Below are 19524 nucleotides of genomic sequence, written 5' to 3' on the forward strand. Positions count from 1 at the left end.
GTTGACTGGGATTGGCTCCAGCAGGCCCCCATGACCCTGTGTTAGGATATAGCGGGTCGGAGAATGACTGACTGACTGACTGTCTGTCTTTCTTTCTTACTGGAAAATCTCAGATTACAGATAAGACTTCAATAATAAGAAAATAAGTGAACATGTCAACGTTAGCAAGGCACAATTTGGTCAATTGGTACACAGGTATTTGATCTTCTAACTATAAAATAAACAAATTCAGCTTCCTGTAACTTTTTTTTTTTATCCTGGCAGACAATAAGTAATCAAAACATCAGTGTTTACTTTATATTCATCACACAGGTTTTTGGAAAGTAATTCTGTTGTAAACTTAATTGGATTACCAGATTTTAGTGTTTACATTCGTGCCACGATTCTTATATTTTGCTTCTTTTTGTTTTTAAACCTCACAAATTGTGGGATGTTTTATAATCTGTTTCTAAAGCAACTATTCTTTTATTTGCAGCAGTTGCTTATAGGGATGAGGTGTTAAAAAAAAAAAGTCTAGCCGATTTGAGGGTTCAAACTGTTTAAGAAAATGTAAAAAAAACTATATGTAAGCCCCACCCCTTCTACCATTTCCCCAAATCACAGTGTGCTTTATGAAGAAAACAAAATTTCAGCATACCCTTTTTTATGAAATTGCAGACCTAGTCTATAAATCAAATTTGCACAACAGAATCAAATCAAGTGTAACCACTAAGTGACCTCTGACAGACCCAAATATAACAGGTTCCTGAATTGCTGGCCTTGTCACTTTTGTGTGCTCCAGCTTTACACATGATTTTGTTTATTTATTAATCTAGTTAGTGCTCCCTCACTGGCAGTTGCACCATTTATAACCAGGGCTGTGGAGTCGGAGTCGAGGAGTCGGAGACAATTTTGGGTACCTGGAGTCGGAGTCGGCAAAAAGTTAACCGACTTCGACTCCTACTAAATTTAAATGGGAATTAAAAAAGTAAGTTGAAATGTCCCAATTCACAAACAGTCATAATGAACTACTTCTCTGCTGTAAGAATAAAGCCCAATGCATGCAGTGCATAATGTTACCACAAAACGAACATGTCAAGTAACCATGAAGCATGCTTTTCATTGACTGTATGCGTCACTATATGGGATGTAATGCACAGGTAAGGTGCGGCACCGCTTTCCATTGTGTCGTCTTCCACTGTTACAGGGAACTGTGAACCTAGCCTAAAGCCCCCCATACATTTACAGATGCACTGCCGATTTTTCGGCCGTTCAACGAGTCATCACGCATCAAACGCCTGAAAAATCATCTGGTGTGTTCTCAGCCCCGTCGGCTCCCGTTCGCTCTTCGCTACACTGATTTTAGATTGCATTTAAAGGGAACCCGAGGTCAGAGGAATATGGAGGCTGCCATATTTATTTCCTTTCCTTTAACTATAACTGTATTCCAAGTTTAATATAGGTTTTCCAGATATTGTTTTTAGTTCATATAGTTAAGCTTTTTTTTTGTTTTAAAAGTTAAAACTACCAAAGAATGTGGTTTGTATTTTTGAACCAATACATTTCCTGTTCCTGATTTGTATGCCTGCTATTACTACCCAGACACTTGTTTAAAAAAAATAAATAAAAACTTGTTTTCATTGTGTTTGTCTTTAATCTGGCATTATAGTAGAGTGTTGGCTTCCTAGCCAGTAGTTCTGTGGTGAAATGACTTGTATGTTGCCTTCCTTTCCTTCAATGGATGTAGAAAATACATTAGCATAGTATATACATACAGAGGAATCAGGGAGTCGAAGTCGGAAGATTTAGAAACTGAGGAGTCGGAGTCGGAGCATTTATCTACCGACTCCACAACCCTGTTTATAACACAGGCAAGGAAGTAGCAGAGAGGTTATAGGCAAGTAGGGATAAAGCTTATCTTGGTGAAACTGTAATATTGGCATGTGTAGTATGGTCATTCGGATTAAGAAAGTATTGTAACTTTCTCAGTTTCTGGGCACAGTATGGTAAATAGAAAAAAAAATGTTTATCATCATTTATAACAGTTGTCAATGTCAATTAAGCACTGATGGCGTTACTTGCAGCTGAGCTGATTATTCTGCTTACAGGCATGTTGGTATGCTGGTTTTGCGCAGAGAGGTATAATTGTTCAACATTTTAGTTTTGTAAAAGACAATTATGTGAGTTTTTTAAAACACTGTGTTTAAAATCAAAGGGCCTGTGCTCTAACCATTTTTTTCCTCTTAGCTCTTATGGGAGTGGCAACACAACTTTTGTTTTATTTCAGTAACTCCATTTCAGAGTATGTAGAATTCCTCAGCAAAGGAATGATCAATATTTGTAAGATGGTTATTTACTTCTTGGCATTTGCTGTATGGGAGGTAAGCAGTGTACATGTAGTCTTTTTCTGCATTGTGTAAATACTGTATGTGATATCTTTCTGAGTAAAGTTTACCTCATTCACTGTTCTACTTTATTCAACTTTTTGCATGTTGAAATAAAATGGCTGCAAAGTAACAGAACCAGGAAGACTCAAGCTACTTCATCAGTCACTTTGTGTCTGTTCTAGCGCGGAGCAAGCGAGAAGATTGTGCATAACTAGGTCTTATCTAACTGAATAAATTTTACCCTGTCCAACTTTTAAATTAATAAGTGTTGAACTGAACAGCTTAAAAACAAACAAAAGCAGTCTGATTCAAGCTACTTTATTCACCACTTTGTGCCTGCCCAGAGAGAGAGAGAATGTGCCCAGCAAATGGGCAAAACCAGAAAAAAGAGATTGAAATACCAAATAGGAGAATACATCCTGCATGTCGTAAACCCCAGTTCCCAATGTTTAAGCACCAACCATCTAAATTAGCGTAAAACATGGAATAAATTGCAGAGATTTTGTGTTATCCAAGCAGACATTCTAGAGGCATAGTGTGGTCCACATTACCTTCTAGTATTTAGGAGAATTCGACAAAAATAACATGAACAGTAAATCTGCCTGTTTTGAGTTTTTTACATGTTTTTGACTGTTTTATATAAACATTTATACCAAATTCCTTGGATTTTAACATTCCTTAGTGGTCATTTGTTCAAGTTATTCCATGTGGGTTGTGAGAATATGTTTCACATCCATTGGTAAGCTCCAAACATTTACATTTTTTTCAGATTTGCTTATTTTATTATTTGTATTACATTGTATTTCCTTAAATTTTCATTCACCTTTTCTTCCAGCTTTATCAAAACTTCTCTTAGCCATACTTTTAGGTGTTCATTTGAATATGCCTCCTGATCTTTCATCTCCTGCCTCATATTACTCAGTTTGATGTTAATTTCTTTTCATTTCCACCCTGAGCTCCTTTATCAAAAGATTAATTTCAGAAATATCCTACTTACAATCTTTCAAGCTCTGTTCTGATGGGGTTGTGTAGGCAGTTGATTTGGATTCTGGGGTGGCCAACAGTGTTTGTTGACGTTTCAGAAAGAGACGATGAGGGATGCCCTGGTTTAGCTTTACAGCTTCTACTGTAGGTAATGAACTCAAACTGTCAGGTTCGTTTCCAGACTCAGAGAGGGTTGGGGCTAGATGCACTGCTTAATACTGACCTCAAGCCACTATATCTGATTTTGTGTGAAAATCATCATAGAAAATTGGATTTAAAAAAATCTTAAAATCAATGTGAAAGTGTTCTTGTACATACTCGGAAACATAAAAGGACAGTAGACTTACTCATGACAGTATGTGAGATATATACACTAGAAGCAAAAACAAACATTAAAAAAGCATTCATTAAGTTTAGCTGACATGAAGTTTGAAAAACTTAAAAGCTAAATAAAAAATGGACAAACAGGGTGAAAATGACATTAACATATCGAAACAGTCCATCGGAAGAGTATTGTGATTAATAAATGTAAACATAGTACAAATACCCTTACAACTTTTAGGATTTGAAAAAAAAGAAATGTAGTGAGAAGCAAAGCAACACCTTTTATTGGCTAACTAAATAGAATACAATATGCAAGCTTTCAAGGCAACTCAGGCCCCAGTACTAAAAAAAAGAAGAAAAAAACACAAATATACAATGACTGCTGATCCATGGTAATCAGCTGACTTTTCACAGAAAAAAAAAAAAAAGAAAGAAAGGATTTTATCATCAAAGAGGTCTGAGCCCATTAGAAGCTGCTCCAAAAATGAATGGTGACTTCGAGGTGGCATATAGTCTGTATGTAAGTAGGACTTGATGAGTTGCAGTTGCAAGGCGGATGTACTTCACCATCAATGTGTTGCAAAGAGAGTCTGTTGAAAGGGACTGGTTTACTTTTTTCTTTCATTAATAGAGAGGCTTATACGTTATTGTCAGCAATCAAGAGCCATTCTTAAGAACCTCTGTCAGCGACTGTTTCCCACCCGTGAAGGCTATATGGGCCATCATGTTATTCCTGTGCTTGTGCAATTTTTTGAAGCAAACAGCTTTTGAGGCAGAAATAGTTATAAAAACAACTTTTAGTTTGCACATTCCTTGGAATTCCCAGCTGGTTCCATATGGCTTGGCTCATAAGAAAAGTCCTTAGTGTACTGTAAATGTCTTTCAGATTACAGTGGCAGTAAAATGTTCAACCATAGTGACGGAACAGCTAGTAATGGCCTTTTTTTTAAATATTATTATAGAAAAATAAATACATACATACTATACATAAGTAAGTAGTCCTGCACCTGATCATCACCTTGTATTTTGCTTTGCAAATGGCTGCATATAATCAAGAAAATAAAAAAGCATCTGTCTTTTGTTCATGTACATAAACACACAAACATACAAATTTATGTACATTCTCTTTAAATTGAAAATAACATGTTTTTTGGATTTACACCAGTACCCTTTTTCCTGCTATGTGAAAACCTGTCACTTGATCACAGTAGCACCAGATTATCTTAAAATCCTTCTGTTATTCACAACTGAGAAAGACTGACAGAACAGTGCCTCACTAAATATTAAATATGGCTATTGCATAACAACTCTATGTACCTTTAGACCCAAGCATCTCTGCAGAAGGCTTCTATGAGAAGCATCTGCAAGGCATCTACAAACCTCACCCTGAACTCCCACTTTTTTTTAGTTTGGTGGCACCTTATCAAATTCCTAGAGTTACTTGGATCAGCCAGGTCACCCTTTTTACAGTCATGGCCGAAATTATCGGCACCCTTGGAATTTTCCCAGAAAACGCACTATTTCTCCCAGAACATTGTTGCAATTACAAATGTTTTGGTATACACGTGTTTATTTCCTTTATGTGCATTGGAACAACTCAAAAAAACAGAGAACAAAAGCCAAATCTGACATCATTTCACACAAAACTCAAAAACCGGGCTGGACAAAATTATTGGCACCCTCAACTTAATATTTGGTTGCATGCCCTTTGGAAAAACTAACTGAAATCAAGCGCTTCCTATAACCATCAACAAGCTTGTTACACCTCTCAAGTGGAATTTCCGACCACTCTTCTTTTACAAACTGCTCAAAGTCTCTCAGATTTGAAGGGCACTTTCTCCCAACAGCAATTTTGAGATCTCTCCATAAGTGTTCAATCGGATTTAGATCCAGACTCATTGCTGGTCACTTCAGAACTCTCCAGCGATTTGTCTTCAACCATTTCTGGGTGCTTTTAGAGGTATGTTTGGGGTCATTGTCTTGCTGGAAAATCCATGACTTCTGACGCAGACCCAGCTTTCTGACACTGGGCTCTACATTGCGCCCCAATATCTTTTGGTAGTCTTCAGGTTTCATGATGCCTTGCACCCAGTCAAGGCATCCAGTGCCAGAGGCAGCAAAACATCCCCAAAACATCTTAGAACCTCAACCATGTTTGACTGTAGGTACTGTGTTCTTTTCTTTGTAGGCCTCATTACGTTTTCTGTAAACAGTAGAATGATGAGCTTTACCAAAAAGCTCTACCTTGGTCTCATCTGTCTACAAGATGTTCGCCCAGAAGGATTTTGGCTTCCTCAACAACATTTTGGCAAACTCCAGTCTGGCTTTTTTATGTTTCTGTGTCCGTAGTAGGGTCTCCTGCCATAGTGTTTCATTTCGTTCAGATGTTGACGGATAGTTTGAGCTGACACTGTTGCACCCTGAGTCTGCAGAACAGCTTGAATATGTTTTGAAGTTGATTGGGGCTGTTTATCTACCATTCGGACTATCCTTCGTTGCAGTCTTTTAACAATTTTTCTCTTCCATCCACGTCCAGGGAGATTAGCTACAGTGCCATGTATTGTGAACTTCTTGATTGTGTTGCGCAGAGTAGACAATGAAACATGAAGATCTTTGGAGATGGACTTGTAGTCTTGAGATTGTTGATATTTTTCCACAATTTTTGTTCTCAAATCCTCAGACAATTCTCTGCTCTTCTTTCTGTTCTCCATGCTTAGTGTGACACACTCAGACACACAGCAGAAAGGTTGAGTCAACTTTTCTTCATTTTAACTGGCTTCAGGTGTGATTGCTATATTGCCAGCACCTGTTTCTTGCCACAGGTGTGTTCAAACGAGCATCATATGCTTGAAATAAAACGATTTACCCACAATTTTGAAAAGGTGCCAATAATTTTCTCCCCAGTGTGCAGTGACTTCGTAAAAATATATGTGAAGGGTTTATGTACTCACTAGCTTCCTTAAGAACTCAAGGGTAAATACCGGGTATCCCAAAAAGAATATCAGAATTTTAAAGAGCAGTAGCTTGGCGCCCATTCATCGGAGACTGCAGAGCAACCTAGTGGCAATTTGAGGAATTAATCTAGTTTTATTTCGTTTCCGGTAGATGTTTGCTAGTGCTTATCAAAAAGCTAACAGTGTGTTGTTTCGATTAGTTACGTTTGCAGTTATGGCTGCGCCACAACAAAAACCTTTTTGCGTTTGAGAAAATCACCAGAACTCAATCGGTTGTTACTGTGCAGCGGGAATTTCGTCAAAAATATGGAACTGACCCTCTGAATGACAAGAACATCCGTTGATGGTACCGGCAATTTCGGCATACCGGGTGTATCTGCAAAGGTAAAAGCACCGGGCAATCTCGAACTTCCTCCTCTGCTGAAAATGTCTTTCCGAATACAAACTGCGTTCACTCAGAGTACATCGAAATCAGTTCAACGACCAAGTCATGAATTACAGATACCAAAGTCAAGAATTCTCCGACGCTGGTTGGTTATGAAACCCTATTGTCTGCAGTTGGTTCAGGCCCTTAGACGAGGGGATAAGCCGCATCGAGTTGAGTTTTCAACTTTCATCCAGCAAAATTTGGAGACCAATGAAGATTTTTGTTCCTTGATTATCTTCAGTGATGAGGCCACGTTTCACATTAGTGGGAAGGTAAATTGTCGTAATGTATGAATTTGGGGTGAAGAAAACCCTCATGCAGTTATCGAACATGAACGAGACTCCCCCAAGACTAACGTTTTTTGCACTATCTTCAAGTCGAAATTTTACTGGCCTTACTTTTTTGAAGTAACCACAGTAACAGTGGCAGCATACCTGTAAATGCTGCAACATTGGCTGTTTCCTCAATTGGAAGATCAAGAACCAGCCAATTTCATTTTTCAAGAGGATGGGGCACCACCTCACAGTGCGGCACAAGGTTATTATAGTTTTGCCTTTTTATATTAGTTTTTATTTCTATATTTTTTCTGACCATACTTGGAAATTCAGTTTAGTTTTAGTTTTCCTTCATCAAGTATTTTTAGTTTTAGTTTAGTATTTATTTTACAAAGACATTTCTATTTTAGTTTTATATCTGTTAGTTTCAGTTTTAGTAATTATGGCACTGAGCTCCTACGGAGTTTAGTTTTGTGTCACAATCAGACAGAACTGCACACTTAACAGATTTGGATGCAAGTTTAATGTTAGTGGAAGCTTACTACACTACATGGTTTACTATCTGGTTTTGTTTTTGTCTGATAAAAACAAGCATAATCAAAACTAGATACTGAATATGAACAATTGTACACAATTTTATAATTTTTAAAACATTTTCTCATGAAAATCACAGGGGATTAGGAAGAACAGGACCCTTAGACCTGAATCAGTGTGCAGACCCCACCTAACTGCATTGAGGGAAACAAAGAAAAACAAGCATGCAGTGTCAAGGTTAGGGGAAGTGAGACTTGAACAGCCCAACATAAAGGACAGTAAACCCATAATGAGCAGAGCAAGAGCAGGTAATAGGAGTGCACAAAATGACAGAGACAGCAACTGAGATTAAGAACAATATATACATTATCTAAACCTGTTTATTCAGAGCAGGATCACAGGAAACCTGGAGCCTACCGCAGTAGGTTTGGATGGAAGGCAGGAAAAATCCCTGGTATGCAATATGTATGATATGGCTGATGTTAAGAACATAAAGAATATTATATTTCAACTATCTATTTTGAGAGAGAGAGAGAAAAACATTGAAAAAAGGAAGAAAAATTTTTAAAATATAATTCTGCTAATGGAAAACTTTTACAATATCAGGTATTTTGAGTTGTGAATATAAACTAAAAAAAGATAAATCAACAGATTTAGAATAAATGCAACAACCCATTAGTAGGTTTAGTTTTTCATCACTTGGCAGACTCTCTTCGCCTACCTACCTTATGTTTGTGTCACTTCATTGCTAAACGATGTTTTTAATGCAAAAGTGATTGTTCAGCACCAATATGCTGATCTTGTATGATGATGTAGTCAGTCTCTCGATCAGTGCCGTTTTATTTTCAAAAACCGGGAGTGGTCTCCCCTCGACTTTCTTGTATACTCAGATACGGAGATGGATATTTGAGGAGTAAACCGCAAGACAATGATTATATTTTTATATTATGTATATTAAGGAACCATCAACATCAAATCAAATTAATAATATATTGAACTAGGGCTGTTCGATATAACGATATATATCAGATGACAATATGAAAACGTCTATCGCTGCACATTACGCTATCGTTTGTTTCGTGGTGTCGCAAAATAAACTGTTTACGGCAATATTTTTTTCATTGTTTTGATGGCCACCACGTGGATGCAGACACACTAGCATGGCTGATGAAGACGAGGCAACACCAGGTAGCTCCACACAGAAGGACCTTGTTCCTAAACGAGGGGCTACCTCTGTAGTATGGAGATGGTTTGGATTTGAAGAGTCTGACACGGACCAGAAAACGGTACTGTGCAAATTATGCTGCAAACCGATCGCTACCACAGACTCCAACACGACAAACCTCTTCTACCACCTCCGCAAAAAGCACGTGAGCGAGCATGCAGAGAGTTTACAACTGAGAGGCAGGCCACGTAGGATATTACAGTTGTAAAGGTACTATTTAAACGAGCATGTTAAAAGCTTGGAAGATTAATTGCTACCAAAACAATTTGCTTAAGGCATAATTTTCCCTGCAGCGTTTGCTATCAGCGTTAATCTTGTTAAAATTACGTTTACGCCACAACTGCATTAACACGGCAAATCTCTGTAACGAGTTACCGTGGATCGCCCCGTGCTTGGGGCTGGATGGCATCAACACGTTAGCGCCGTCCAGTCCCACGCACGGGGCGATCAGCTGTAACTCATTAACGGAGATTTGCCACACTACGATGTGCAAATTAACATTTTACTAGAATGTAGCCTAAAAATATTATATTTAATATTATATATTTAATATATTTTTGTCGTAAGCCTTATTGCTGCTACAGTTTGAAGTACAATGTTTACATTTGGTTTTGACAATTAATGTTAGACTTGTATTTATTTTGTTTAAAGGGTTTATTGGCCTTATATAGTTTAGTTGTTAGTGCTTTGATCCTTTTATATTTAATATATGTTGTGAGAGTTATTGCTGCTACAGTTCACATTTTGTTTATGTCAGGCATTTTATATAGCAGTATTTTATATTGGGCCTTTAGTAATTTGTTTTTGAAATGTGTTTTATATTTGATACATTAACATTTTATGTTTACATTCTAAGTCAAACATTTGCTCAAATGTTCTAAATAAAAGAACAGAAATAATTACAAGTTGAGTACTTCTCATTTTTGATTTTTTTAATTTAAGTGAAAAAAAGGAGTGGTGATTATATAAACTATTCACTGAATACAAAGAAAATGTACCATATCGTGATATCGGGATATGAAATGAAATATCGGGATATAAGATTTTGGTCATATCGCACAGCCCTATATTGAACAATTATTATAAAAGTAAAGTTGAATAAATCGGACTCTGCAGCTGCATGAATAATAATAATAAAAAAAAAAATCGAGTATGTGTTCAGGTAAAGTACCACTTCCGGGTGATGGATTTGGCCCAAACATTAATACTGATCTACAATTGTAGTGTAACAACCACATACCGAATTTCATCCATCTATCTAGTTGCGTTTTTGAGTTATCATGTTTATACACACACACACGCACACACACAATTACAAAAAAAAATATTTTTGAACTCTGCGAGGTCTATGACGTCAAGATTCATCAAAATATTGAGGTCGAATTTTTTCATGGTTACTATACTTTCTCTATATTTCGTATATGAGAAAATAAAAAGGATTTCTCCTGTAGGAAGTGGCAGGTGAATTGCTGTCAACAAAAAGCAGTCACCTGAGAAATAAACTGAAACGTTACTCACTCATGATTTTTCTGTCCATACGATAAAGTTTTTCTTCACCAGCACATTTTGATTTCAGCCGTTTGAATTACATCTTGATAGACAACAAACGCACGTAAATCGCTTTCTATTTCACACGCCTTATGCACCCGCATTCAGCTTGTTCTGTCACCGCAAATGCTGTGTGAACACCCGCCCTCCGTCACCAGCCACCGTTCACTGGATGACTATATGTAGGCAGCTTGTAGTGGATGACTTTCTGTTTTATAGATAAAACTTACAAGGGTTAATGACTAAAAGTAAAAATATTCACTCAAAAACGAAAACTAAAAATAATTTAGTAAATTATTTTATTTCAGTAAGTCTTTCTAGCTACTTTAATAGTTTCGTTTAGTTTTAGTTTTTCATTTCGGTTTTGTTAATTATTTTATTTCAGTTTACGAAAATGTTTTTTTAATAATAGTTTCAGTTTTGATTTTAGTTTTCGGTAACTATTATAACCTTGCTGCGGCATTTCCTAAATGAGACCTATCCCCAACGTTGTATAGGAAGATCTGATAATCAAGATTTGTTACTCCACCATTGGACTCCAAGATCCCCAGATGTGACTTTTTCCTTTGGGGAGACGTCATAGGATTAGTGTTCCAACCACCAATGCCTACAACTTTGGCCGAAATGAAGTTGAAGATAACGGCTGCCATTCAGAGCGTCAATCCCGATATGTTAGAGTTTGGCAGGAATTTGAATACCACCTCGATATTGTTACAGTTACTCGTGGGGGGCACATAGAACATTTATAGACAATGTGGCAAACACGTGACTTTAACAGTTTTTGTAAATGCTTGTATAATTCAATAAATATAGCTCTTTGAAACTCAGATATTCGTTTTTTATTCTTTTTTTATATATGAAATGAAGCTAGATTAATTCCTCAAGAGGCCACTAGGTTTTTCCTTTGCAGCTTCTTTTTTAACTCTTTGTTAATCCACTGCGGATTTTTTAAAATTTCCTATTAATTCCAAATTTAGGTATGTACCTGTCCTGCATTATATGTAAATTTTTAAACCTGTTCCACTGCTCCTCGACTGTCTCCATACTGAAAGGCTTATCCCAGTCTATCCTCCTTAGACATTGCCAAATCTGCTCCAAATTTGCCCTACCAAAGTTAAACTTAACAATTTTGGTCTTTATATCCACACTCTTACCAAACATTGAGAATTATATTATATTATGGTCACTTGACCTTAGTGGTTCAATCACTTCTACACCCTCAATTCTATCCTGATTATTACAAAATACTAAATCCAGACAGGCTTCACCCCGTGTTGGTGCTTTAACATACTGTGTTACAAAACAGTTGCTGATTAAATTTAAATTCTCCTGCTGTTGTGCTGTGTCCTTTGCAAGGTTATCCCACTTAATATTCGTATAATTAAAGTCCCTCATGACAATACATTAGTATCCCCCTGTAAACTTGCCTTTTTAATATTACTAAAAAGATGTATGTTGAAATTACTGTCTGCATTGGGTGGTTTATAACACACTCCTTAAATAAAGTAAGGCCTCTTTCCCTATTGCTTTACAGGCAAAGCCAGATGTCACCATTAAGATGGGGTTCATTGTCCAACTGAAAAGGACTTGCATTTAAACTTGTTTGACCTTAACAGCAACCCCACCTTCTTTTCTGTTCTGTCTATCCTTTATGTTATACTCATCTCCATCTTTAATATTTAACCAGGTTTCATTTCTTGCTATCAAATAAAATTTCAACAAAAACTGTAAGTTAATTTTCAGATAGGTGTAATAAAAATTTTTGTCTTTAAATGTATACCTCTATTATGTTCAGTAATACAGTTTTATCAATGAAGATTATGAGAAATCTGTATTTACAACTCCATTTTTTTTACTCCTAGAGGTCCATACGATCCTTTGCTAATGATGACCGCCATGTTATGGCAAAACACTCTACAATCTACCCTTCATCAGAGGAACTGGAGGCTGTCCAGAACCTGGTCTCCACCGTTGAACGTGCCCTGAAGCATGTCTCGGACTGGTTAGATGAAGTCAACAAGATGGTGAAGCCAGACAAAGAAGACATTAAGACTGAGGACAGTTCTGACAGTAATGCAATGTAAGCTGTCAATTGCATTTCCTTAAATATGAACTTTTTTCCATTTTTTACTAAAAATCTGTACAAAAGAATGTTAATGAGCAAAATTATATCATATTACTAGTAGAACATAAATGCTGTGCACATAGAACATATTTCTAGTGAATTATGTTTCTTTGTTAATATTTGCTTTATCTCAGGGATCAGAGAAGTGGGGCATTGTGTGGCGTAATGAGAATTGGGCTTGTGGCTAAGGGTTTACTGATAAAAGGCGACATGGACCTCGAGCTTGTTCTCATGTGCAAGGAGAAGCCTACAGAGGCCTTGTTATGTACAGTGTGCGACAACCTTCCTCCACAGATTCAGGTGAGTTAATTTTGGAAAACTTGCTGTCACAATGATTAATTTCCAAAGGATTTTTTCCTCGCCCAGAATGCAGCAAGATAGCCTTGGCATTAATCAACTGAAAACCATTGTAGTACATTTGTGGGAAAAGGGAACACACTTGCAAGCAAGATTTTTAATGTTGCTGCAAAATCTGAAAAAAAGAGTTTTTATTAATAGCTGGTGCAGGATAATAAATCCAGAACATTACCTCCTGAGAATTGATAATTGGATGCTGCTTGCTGAAAAAATTGCATTTTACTTTTCATGGTCATTATGTTAAGCTCTTTACTGCGGTAGCTTATAGAATATGCTTATTGATGCATGTAAGCTAAATACATGTAAAACAGCGAAGCGTTCCTAGCATAATGTAATAAAGTGTTTGTAAGTGTAATGAAGATCTATAACATTGCATACTTCTCAAGCCTGCTTTATTAATTTAAAGGTGACTAGAAGCACATAGGTACATTTTTTAGTAACTTTTTAATGACTGTATTAAATATTGCATTTTATAATTTTTTTTAAAGTGGAGAGCAGCTTCTGGGAAGTAATGATTTCATATATGTGTTTAATAATCAATAAAGATACTAGCTCCAAGGTAATTCTTTCACTTCTTTTATAATTGATCAGCTTAGTTTACTGTTTTAAAGATTTCATTATGATTCCTAGCAATAAGTTGCTCCTTGGGTCTGGGCTAAGGAATGATGGTAATTCAGCTTATTTAATTAGATGTAATAAAAACTATTGCTGTTTATTGCTTGCCTCTGGGAATAAAAAAAATGATGCAGATCAGGCTCCAGTTATGAATATCTACAAGAGCAGAAGTCGCTAGCAATCAAGTCAAGGAACTTGAACTCAAATATGTCAGTTAATTGGAAATCCGCAAACATTTGTAGTGCTTTTTTACAGAAAAATGTTTAAAACTCACTAGAAGGACAGTAAAGCAATATTACTGTACTTTAAATCACAAACACAAATAACTTAAACTCACTCACACATTTCTACATCGTCATGTAATTTTTAAAACTGATTCAGTCTGTCTTACATTTAATAATATGAAACATTTTCAGCAAGAAGGATCTAAATATTGAAAATTATTATAACAATAATATTTTTATATTGAATCATTTTCTTCCCCTTAATGTAGATTCTCTGTTTTTATTATTTATGTTCAATAATGGGTTGTATTTTTTGTGGTTTCTTTTTTACTGTATATGCATTTCTATGTGGTGTTTTTAATAACAAAATATTATTTAGGCATGTGAATTGGTGATTGAAAGCCTTAATGTACTTTCAGAAACTTACAGAGGACACCTATCAATTAAAAAAGTGTATAGATGAAGCAGCTATCTTGATCTGCAACACAAAACATCCAAATTTATGCCTGAAGGTGACCCTTACTTCTCCTCGTATGAGAGAAGACTTGGAGAAGACTGATGGAGGTATTGTGTTGATTGTCTGTTGTGACCTAACATTTTTATCTTTCCTTAGTCTTTTTTTAATTTATTTAATGTACCTCTTTTTATTTTATTGCGTTGTTTTATACCGTATTTAGAGCTCCAGATTAACTTACCAAAATTATTTACTTCTAAGAAATTTAAAAATGCACAGTCCATGATGGAATTCATTTAAAAAATTCAAATGTTAACCTCACAGTAGCATTTAACAGTTTTATCTAAGTAAACATAAATGCATGTTAAAATCTAAATCTTGCATGTACAGTATTTACACAATGATTAAGTTTTATCTTTTAGTTTGCCAGCTGACTTGTATGCTATCCCTCATAAACAATTGTTTACTTTTTTTGAGAAGTATACATTTTTTATAGTAATAAATGTTTGAAATTACTTTATGTCTTTGGGGGGAAAATGTTTGCTAATTAAATACATGCAAAGCAAATACACCACTAATTAAATAAAGTTAATCAGCCCTAAATATAAACCTGAGTATTCTAACCTAGGAGAAAGAAAAACCATCCTTATTTAGATTTAAAATTGCTCCCTATTTCAATGTTTTGTAAGTAAATCTGAACCATGGCAGGTTTGCAATGAATGTCAAGCCCCTTGAGGTGTTTCATTATCTACAGCACCTCAGTTTCTTTATATTCAGTGTTAGGGGTGCATCATTTAAAGGAAATTATTTGAAAATATTTGACAGTCTAAAGCCATGAAATACGTACATTTAAAATGCTGATTCTCAGTTGTATTTACTACTTACTAATCATTTTGTTGCTTCAGCTTTCAAAGCCTGCCCCTGGTAGATTGCCAAGCATTACCGGACTATATCAGACCTTTGACCAACTGGCCCCTGTCTGTCATGGGAAATGAGGCACTGGCCCAGCCTGGGCAAGACTGTTGCTGTTGTTCTTATCCCATTCTTAGAAGTGCTCTGAGTCGCTTGGCTATTTTGGTTTTCCTTTAGTTACTGTACTCCGTGAAATTTATGTTAATTATGTTTTTAAACTTTTGCACCTCTGATATATTTCAAGGTATATAGGCTCAATTTATTTACAAATAGGTGCAGTGCATACCTAAACATTTTATAATAAAAAATTTAAAATTATCAGATAATATTTAATTTCATGGAGTATAGTTGTTCTTTTTTTGTTTTTAGTCACTAATCAAGTTGATAACTAATTAATAAAAATGATATCTTCAGTCTTTTTCATTATACATTCCACAGATATGAGTGGTGTCTGTCCCTTCATGCCCTGCTTTCAGAATTTCACTTGGTTTATAATTTCTAAAAAAGTCATTTTTTCCCACAGCTTTTAGTTTAAGAGACATTTTATTATCATTGTTATTGTACAAATAAAAGGTATACTTCCTAAATATTTAAATTCTATGTAAACAAATCATTGCAGTCATTAAGACTTTAAAATTGCACTCCCATAGAAATGAAAATATATATTAACACCTCTTTAATTAATTACGCTATTGTATGCAATTAACACATCTAAGTGTACCATAATGTTACTTACCTTGCTGTAAGGGCTTAAAATGCGTTTTTTAATAACATTTAAATATTTCAGTAGAGGTCATCAGTATCTGCTGTATATCTTGTCAAGTATTGATATTTTAATATAGTTAGCTTTTACATTTAATACTCATTATTTAATACATTTGTAAATGTTTTGTTTGAATGTACAATATTTAAAAAAGATAGGAATAGTCTTTGAAGGTTGACTTTAGCCACCACAGCAAACTAAAACCACCATGACCATACTATTGATAATACTGATTTTACTTGAGACACTGTGAACTGCTCCTCTTTTCAAGTCGGTAATTTCACTTCTAATTGGCAATGTAAGGCATTTGTGGTTGTCATCGATGATTGTCATTAAATTAAATTTATGAATGTGATTTCATTTTCAGTTTCAAACTTTCTTAACCATTCAGTAGATTAATAAACTATTTAGATTTTTTGAAGAATTTATATTTGAAGAGTTAGCCTAATATAATTACTTTTTTATAGTGGAATACCTCTTTGTTTTTCTCACTGTTATATTGATATTACTTTACTTTATTATTGCACCCTAATAGTGGCTTTTTGTTGTTTGTAAATTCAAAACAATAGAAAAAATAAATAAATGTTTTTCATTAATATCGTGGGTTGACGAATTGAGTTAATTGTTAGCATCATTTTTTTTTTTTCATCTCAAAGTATGCTTGTTAGCAGCTTTTTTTTTCTTTTTACATCTCAAAGTGTGATTGGCAAAATTCACCATAATGTTTTTCCACAGTGAATATACTGTTCTGCCAGTGCCTTGTTCACAGAGTATTTCCCTGGAAATTTACCTGCAGGCAGTCAGACGAACATTTTTTCTGCCCTAGGATGCTTTGAAGGCCAGAGTGTTAACATAACAGAGCTGTAGCAGCTATGCACAGATCTTTCAAACATGCGTACTGTGAGATTGTTACAGAGCTGCTTCAAGCATATGTGATGTCATCAGTCAATCAGTACTCCAGCCTTTCACTCTGCATGCATTTAAAAAAAAAAAAAACCTTACAGTATTTTCTTTTAAGGCGGTACATTAGCTGACCATAATAAGAATATTATGAGTACTGCCACTGGACATATTACTTTGCTGCCTGGCTAATTTGCATGATTAAATAGCCATGTGCCCAGCTAGATCTTAAAACTCTTCTTAAAAAAGCCCTCCCCAAGTAAGAAAACACATGGTAAACTATGACATAATAATAACAAAAGATTTATTACTGTTTATAAGGTGTTTTTGTCTTCTTCATGGAAGAAAAAAGTACAAGTCATCTGCACAGATACCGAAAGCAAAAAGATATGCAGACTTACCCTGTGTCATGACTTGCTGCTTCATGGCCTGGCTAAGGTGCGCCCCAAGATTGGAACTCTGTGACCGCAGTGATATACATTTATTTTACTTGCTGCTAGTTTGTGGCCATTTGCTGTAATTTGTTTCTGGTTGTTCCAATTGCACCTTTGTTTTTTTTAAACAAAGTGGCCCTGTGGGGTTAGCTTTGCTTCACAGTTCAGATCACATTTCTGACCACAATAATCAGTCAAACAAATTTCGCAAATGCTTCCCTAGCCCTAATGGACACTTAACATCCTTAGCATTAGACATTGCGTCACTTGGGCTATGAAAACAGTGCTAAAAGCATTAGCCTTGAAGGTCACTTGGGCAACAGTATAAATGTGTCTGATGTAAGACCCGAGGGTTACTTGGGCCGGAAAAGTGCCAACTGCATTAGTGCTGAATATTACTTTGGCAACCGTATAGGCGTGTCTTGCATAAATGTAAGGCTCGAGCGTTACGGGCAAAGGAGTGATGATGAGGTCAATCTGCCTTCAGGCAGTGAAATTGAAACAGTCAGTGAAACAAAGTGATTCTGGTGTATCAGAAAGTGACACTCATGACACTCACATATGTGCACTGTGCTGTTCATATTACTTTTATTATTCATTATTATTATTTGTATCATCATTATCCTTTCTACCCTACTGACTTTAATTTAGTGTTTTACACGTTGTACAGTAGAAAGGTGAGATTTAATACAAAATGTAGTTTTTGAAGCAAAAAAAAATGCAGTGTATTTTTAAATTTTTTTTTTTGTTTTTGGAAAAAGTGCAACACTAAGGAGGGTAAAACAACACGTTGCGCAATTATAAGGAACTTAAAACTAGTTCAGTTCTTTCTTCCCCACTGACTTCAATTTGTTTTGAGGAGTTGAGCAAACATTTACGTGATTTCGTCAAGCTCATGACGAAGCAAACCCTGTGGGTTACTCATTACTAGTTAAAACTAGAACTGGGTTTATATTATTCATTTTTTTTGATTTTCAAGGATTTAATTGCAGTGAATAAATTGCAAATGATTAAGACATAAAGTAATACACCTTAATTCAGATTCAGTCACACATTCCTTCCATATTTAAGGAGAAATAAAATTTATATGAAGTAATCACTATCGTACTGTTCTTGGAACAGCCAAACATCTAAAAACCTTGGAACAGCTATGTTATTTGGTTAATGATCAGTAGTGTATAACAGTGATGCTTGGCCACGTACAGATTTATATAACCAACTATTGCATGGTTTTTCTGTTACAATGCATATGCATCCTTCATTTTGAAGGCACAATGTGCATTTTGTGTTGTTTTTATTATTTTTTAAGTTACAGAGCAGAAGAAACACCTAATATATTTTATAAGGCATGCATGATCATGATGCCATTATAATTTAACATAATCTGAGGCAGTATTGTTTTGCATTTTGGTTTGTCTTCTGTTTGTTGGTGTTAGATGCAACATGTGGTATATTTGTTTCCATAGGCTGCAGTATCTATTTAAAAAATATTTTAAGTGTAGACTGTTTCAGCTGAATAAATTTTGGAAATGTTTATCAGTAGGTTGTGCCATATATTTGTCATAACTTTCTCAAACTCACAATTAAATTCAAGAATTGCCAGTTAATATAACCTGCATGTCTTTAGGGACGTGGAGGAAAACCTGTGACGCTAGATCCCATTAGCAGTAGCGCTAATGTCCATGGCATGGATCTTAGTTTGTATACAATAATGAATAAACAGTGGTTGAAATAGTTTGTGCCTTTCACTGCAATGGCTTATGTAAAGAAATGGAGGGAAAACGAAAGTCAGGAGTATAAGAAAAGTTAGTTAAAATTAAGACACAGATTTTTTTTTTTAGGCCTGGGGCAGAGCATGAAGGAATTCTGGTGTCTGACTCAGTCTTTTGGAAGGCTGGTGCAAGTTTACTTGATTCACTGCCTTTTTTTATCTTCTGTCTTATTTTTGTATAACTTGCACACAGTGTGGACAGACTGCTAAACCAATAAACAAATCAATTCTGTCAAAAAAGTTCCAAATTTGCTTAGTCTAGTGTACTTTAAATTCTTAAATAAAAATAATCATATTTAATTATGGCTGTGGAATTTGGAACATTTTAATCA

The 19524-nt window shown here is 35.4% G+C and overlaps 1 protein-coding gene across 6 annotated transcripts in view; it reads left to right on the plus strand.

Annotated features, from left to right (window-relative positions):
- The window catches only part of LOC120535157 (spermatid perinuclear RNA binding protein), a 306536-nt gene that overhangs the window by 219348 nt on the left and 67664 nt on the right, over nt 1-19524 (plus strand). For all 6 annotated transcript variants that reach the window (XM_039762781.1, XM_039762780.1, XM_039762778.1 and 3 more), the window contains 3 exons: nt 12500-12717; nt 12897-13062; nt 14378-14522. In XM_039762781.1, the coding sequence (XP_039618715.1) occupies nt 12500-12717; nt 12897-13062; nt 14378-14522 (529 nt within the window). The remainder of the gene's footprint in view (nt 1-12499; nt 12718-12896; nt 13063-14377; nt 14523-19524) is intronic.

Source organism: Polypterus senegalus, chromosome 9, assembly GCF_016835505.1.
Source record: "Polypterus senegalus isolate Bchr_013 chromosome 9, ASM1683550v1, whole genome shotgun sequence".
Classification (NCBI taxonomy): domain Eukaryota; kingdom Metazoa; phylum Chordata; class Cladistia; order Polypteriformes; family Polypteridae; genus Polypterus; species Polypterus senegalus.